This window comes from Cibotium barometz, chromosome 20, assembly GCF_041138505.1.
Source record: "Cibotium barometz isolate CiBa-2024 chromosome 20, ASM4113850v1, whole genome shotgun sequence".
Taxonomy (NCBI): domain Eukaryota; kingdom Viridiplantae; phylum Streptophyta; class Polypodiopsida; order Cyatheales; family Cibotiaceae; genus Cibotium; species Cibotium barometz.
The window spans coordinates 44638743-44644833 of NC_141065.1; the positions used below are offsets into that span (position 1 = coordinate 44638743).

The 6091-nt window shown below is 41.2% G+C and overlaps 1 protein-coding gene across 1 annotated transcript; it reads left to right on the plus strand.

Moving 5' to 3' along the window:
* Positions 1 to 3077: 3077 nt before the first annotated feature.
* Positions 3078 to 5528, plus strand: LOC147627920 (uncharacterized). Its single transcript, XM_086814895.1, has one exon. It carries the CDS (start codon positions 3480 to 3482, stop codon positions 5076 to 5078), a length of 1599 nt encoding a protein of 532 aa, XP_086671021.1. The 5' UTR covers positions 3078 to 3479; the 3' UTR covers positions 5079 to 5528.
* Positions 5529 to 6091: the final 563 nt, after the last annotated feature.

Here is a 6091-nt window from a genome sequence, read left to right on the forward strand (position 1 = left end):
AACTATTATATGTTTTTTTCTAACCCTAAAATCTTCTACTGAAGGGAGGTTTACCTTTCTTTGCTAGACAAGGAGCGACTTTAAACACCATGCTTGTAATTTGACTTGGTTTCTGTACTAAGAAAGGTAAATATTTAAATTAAATGATTTTCTTTAAGAATAATGTAGTTTTATAAATGTTTATATGAAAACATTTTTTAAGAACTTGATCTACCATTAAGTTTATATCATGTCCATATTGGGGGGGGCAACAATGGCTGATAGAATTAATGCTTTGATTTCTTCAATCTTACATAAACGTTTCTACTTTTTTGTGAACCAAAAGGTTACTAAGGTTAAAAAATTTAGTCATATGATAGGTCTATTAAATACTACAAGGGAGGACCTTCTTCAGCCATGCAATGTGATTTAAATATGTCAATTGAGGGGCCCACCAACCATGGGAGTCATTTACATGTCCCAAATAATCATGACCGATGTAATAATTAATTATATTACTCGCAAATTCTAGAGATCTCTAATAGCTGATTTCACTTTTTAAAATTTCTAGAGTAGTGGTTATTAGTTCCTCATTGCACTTTTTGCCAATGCATGCATTTAAGAAATATGTCTCCTTGCTAAAACAAAGTACACATCTATATAGCAAAACTTTTGATCACTAGATTTTATTGCTCCAAAAGAGACTACATATATTTCATCAATATCACATCATAACGCACACAAGATTTAACACATGAAAGGCACACATGATTTAACACATGTGAACATTAAATTTTATCAACCTATGATGTGGATCGGTGTGACTTTAAAAATTCACCAAAAAAAAATGTCTTTCAATTTTTGGGGCCTTTGACAACTTCATATTAAAAATTTTATTTTAACATCATAAATTTCATGAGATCTTTATTGCGCCATCAAAGGTCACATGCAAAGTGTATACCCACCCACTTTCCCAAATTATGCAAAAGACTTTCACTTTCCCATGTGCTTCTTAGCTTTCTTTTTTGGATGTCATATTTTTCTCTTCTCATTAGAGGAACTAGGAAAAACATCGTATCATGCCTCGATTTCCATTTAAAGTGCCGTTATACAGTAGCCTTTATACTTAACTATGGTCAACAAACCACCATCATCATTCTAGATAGCCCTCTTTTCTACCTGCTTTGCATATCATATACTATCTGTTTAATCTTGTACATGTTACGCAACAATGAGTTTAAACCTTAGCATTCAAATGTAATACCATTAAGCCATTCCAAATTTGCTCACAATAGCTTACAACTTTAGATTTGCATTTATCCCGATACTTTTGATAGGTGTGGAAAATATTTTTCATATGACTCAAATATTATTCAATAAAAATGATACTAAGTTTTTCGTCAAAAAGTATGTCAATCTTAACACAATATCTATTCAGATTTTAATAGATTTTAACTTATCTATTAAAGAAAAAAGCTATGTATTTGAAGAAGCATTACCATGTATCCTTGTTACTAGTTTCAATGATCATTTGGTGAAGGTGAGGCTTGGCAAGGGTGATCTTTTGAGGTCAAATTTAAATTGCAAAACTTTGTTAGTGTTTAATAAAAGCACTAGAAGTAGCATGATAAAATAATGACTTGTGTGAGGCTCCATAAATAAGGCATTTCTACAAGATCATTTTTTCTTTTACTTTGAGGAATTTCTAAAAGATCCTTTTTTCTTTTACTTTGCTTGTGTTTGCAACCCGTGAATAGGTGGTGTAGTTTGTTGGATAGCCTAATAGATGCAATGACAATGACCAAAGTTGTAAAAGAAGCACTTTCAAGAAGAGCAACAATGATGTTCAAAGTTAAAGAGCCAAAAGTAAGCATATAAGGAAAAAAGGATCTTTTTGTGTAGGTGATAAGGAAAAAAAAAACATATATGCTCCATAGAAGGTTGATTAGAGCATGGGAAAGAGAAAAGCTGCCTACCATACACTAGAAAAAGAGGGTGGATATGCAATTTGCATGCAATTTTTAATGGTGCAACACCCTATTTAGCATATACATTGAAGGGGTAGTAAAAAACTTACTACCTATATATTATATCACATATGTTCAAGAGGTAATTAAAAAACCACCATATATAGATTTTGATAATTTAGATACAAAGCTTATGAAAAATTTGAGATGAAAAAAGCACCCCTTTTGTATAAATAGTTTCCCTTTTTAAATTTAAAACTCCCTTATATATATATATATCTATCTAAATTTGAAGTAACTCCACAAGAAAGTAAAACTCCTTCTATGCAGTGCTATATTACTTTTTTTAAAAGGACAAAAGTTGACAAGAAAGTAATGGTGATAAAATAAACTCTTGTGTTATATTACATACTTTTAAGCTCTTTAGTAGCCCTCCATGAACAAGCTTTTGGTTAGAAAAGCTTTGCAAAACAGGCTTTTCTTTAGTAGCCCTCCATGAACAGGCTTTACTTTTCTTAAAATTTTGAGTTGCTGGCCTAGTGGTGGCATTTGCAAGGGCTCGTTCAAATACCAACGGTGGAATCTTGGGATTTGTCAATGCGGCTTTTCCATGATCTGGAAAATAAGAAAAGAAAAGTTTAATTCGGTATGATTTTTGACGGGCTGGGTCACCGAGCGGCGAGGGGTTCAATGGAAATATCACAATTTATCTAATTTTTGACAAGAAGTGGCTCTATTTTACAGCGGGCAAAATCTCCTCCTTCAAGTCTTCTTTCAAAACAAATTGAGGAAAACCTTTCCTTGTACGGAACGAATGTGATGATGTGGAAGCCCAGGCCCCACAAGCAGATTAGCGGCGGAGACAGCGGCGAATCAGCAAGCAACCGCCAAGATAGCTGCACGCGCTCATGAGTCAACTGTCACATGCAGGTCGTTACACGTGGACAACGTCATGCCCGGTGGCGAAGAGGTCAGCTGGATGATAATAGAGCTCAGCTAGCCGACGCCAGCTGGCAAGACGTTTTTCTGGTAAGCAACAAAAGAGAGACAGGGAATCTCGAGGCGGTTTCTTTTCACCAAAGAACATCAATTCCGACTTTTTCCAACCAGTCACGACGCATCCGATGATGCCAGCTCATCACCATCTTTGCCTCGCTCATTTAGCCCCTCCATGCCTGCCCTTGTTTCCCTCATCACTCGATCCCTCTTCAGCTTTTCCTTAGTCTTTCTTCCTTGAAACTTTAGCTATGGCGCACCTCAAGCTCCCTGCTTGAACAGCTATGGCGACCCGTAGTCTCTTCCATCACATTTCTCCCCTCCCCCAATTTCCTCCCTCCCTCTCTTCTCTTTCAGCTCTTCGTTCTAAGACCTCTTTCTGTCGCCGCCGCCTCTCCCTCGTGGGTGGAAACCACACCTCCGCCCGCTTCTGCGCGCGCTAAAACTTACAGCATTTTGTGTTTGGCGTCTTTCTCAGAGACGCAGACGCCTTTGCACAGTTTGCCCCAGGTTTTCTCTCCTCTCCGCGCCACCGGCATGGAGTACAGACAAGGATCTCCCCCTGAGAACAGGCGCGTCTTCGCCCGGAAAGTTGTCATTAGGACCTTCCTCTTCGCCCTCGTTTTTACCGCTTTCCACTTCCTCTACTTCCTGCACGACGGCTCTCCCTGTGAAAGTGGCAGCAGCTGCCTTTCTCGCCAGGTCTACCATGGGATCATCAGTCTCGGCGACAGGCCTTTGGCCAAGGTCGGTGGCGGTGGCGGTGGCGGTGGCGATGGCTACCAATTCAAGGCGTACGAGGAGAGCGTCCATCTTCAGCTCAGAAAGACGCTGAACCCGGATCTCAGGAAGCTGTGGACATCCAAGGAATGGAGAAAGAAGGTGGATTCATTTTCTCTCATGTTCACAGACTTAATGAAGGCCAAGATCCTACAGGATGGGGACAAGGCTCTGTGCATTGCGGCAGGAGCAGGGCAGGAGGTCCTTGCTCTCAAGGAAATTGGTGTGAATTCACTCGGCATCGACCTAGTGTCTTCGCCGCCGCTTGTTGTGCAAGGCGACATGCACAAGCTTCCATTTCCAGCAAACTCGTTCGATTTTGAGTTTTCCAACTCATTTGACCTTGCAATGTTCTCCGCAACCGTCTGCGCAGAGATGGAGCGGACGCTCAAGCCGGGAGGCTTTGCAGTCATTCATGTCTCGAAGAAGAAATTGGCAGAGAAGTTTCTCATCGGTAGTGTTGATAGATTCACAGATCTGTTTAAGAATTCTGAAGTTGTACATGAAAAGAAAGTGGATGCTTTCGGTCTGGACTATGAGATCGTACTCAGAAAACGCCTGCATCAAGTAAATGACGGCAGAGACGCTCATACAGGAGAATGCAGTGTAACAAAGCAGAAGGAAAGGCTTATCACTGAAGCTGAGCCCCTCATTATGGAAGAGCCACTGAAGCCTTGGATCACTTTGAAAGAAAATGCCAAAAAGATCAAGTATTTGCCTACCGTTACTGACATTAGCGACAGAAATCGCTACTTCTATGTGGATGTAGGTGCAAGAAGCTACCGCTCTAGCATTGGCAACTGGTTTGTCAAGAAATACCCCAAGCAAAATCAAGATTTCCTCATCTATGCAGTGGAGGCTGATGATTCTTTTGCAGGAGATTATGTGAAAAGGAAGAATGTCAAGCTCTTGCCGTATGCCGCATGGTTGAGGAATGAGAGCTTGGTGTTTGGGCCTAATCCAGAAAACAGGGCAGCAGAGGGTGAGATTGGCATGGGCCGGATCCAAAGCAGGTCAGCAGTGCAAGGTCTGGAAGGGGGGGATATCTTGGCAGGAAGGCAATTCAGAATTGTGCGAGGATTCGACTTTGCCGAATGGCTCATGAAGACAGTCTCTCCGGACGATTTTGTGGTGATGAAGATGGATGTGGAAGGGGCTGAGTTCGACCTCTTGCCAAGGATGTTGGAAACCGGAGCCATTTATCTTGTCGATGAGCTTTTCTTGGAGTGTCACTATAACAGATGGCAAAGGAGCAGCCCCGTAAGGACCTCCAAATACGGAAGGACCTATGGAGAGTGTGTCTCTCTTTTTGAGTCTCTTAGGAACAATGGAGTGCTTGTTCATCAGTGGTGGTAGGAGGCCCTGAAATGGCCATGCTCATTAATATGCACAACGCTTCATAGGATTGTTGGTCAGCATAGTTATGAAGTTGCTGTCTTTGAGGGACTTGGCCCAGTACTTTCCTTCTCATTGGCAGAGTTGTTTCTGAAGCAATCATGCATAGGCTTAGCTTAGTCCCGCTAGCAGGGTTGTGAATGCAGATCACTCGGTTTTGGTGAGTACAGCATGGCGTCGTAGCTGCTCTGTGAACAGTCAAAGCACTCGTGGATCTGTCCAGACATAAACATCCACTCTTCCTTATACTGATTTTTTCCCACATAAACAATGAAAATCCAGCATTCTTTTTAGCTCTCCCACTAGTGTTGTAGAAAAGATCTGAAGCATAAGTTTGAGATCTTTGCTTGCAAAATTCAAAACTTCCATTCATGTATAATCTCATAATAAAGTATGCACTCCATTCTATGCAGCCTCCGATGTCAGTGGCGTTCTTTCGGAGGGTGAAATATTCACAGACGAATTTTTAAGGTCAAGGGTTCTGTTTTCTGAGATCAAGGGTGTTTTTAACGTTTCTGAAGGATCTGGCGATGGTTTTTGGTACAAGCCTTTCTGCAGCTTTCTCCCCTTCATCCTCAGATTTAGAATACTGCAGCTCGAGCCTCTCTCCCTTTCTTCCTTCGATTTTTATTTTAGGTTTATTTCTGGATTTATGTTTGAGTCGTTGGGTTAAAGCCACGGGGGCTCAACTTACTATTTATGGAAATTGCTATGGTAAGTTATCAGATTCTAATCAGATTTGGTGGGTGAATAGAGGAACAAATACTCCTTTGTTGACCACCGGCCATTGCTGACCCCCTTCTTGGCTCACATTCAGTCCCTGTGGGTGTAGGTTGGCATGATTGGGGGAGGAGTTGATGATGGAGCTTCGATTGGATTACGAGAATGATGATACTGAAACGTTGGCACCATGTCACACCAGAGAAAGGCCATGGGGAGGCCTTTCCCTAGAGGAAAATGGGGAGCTAGCACTA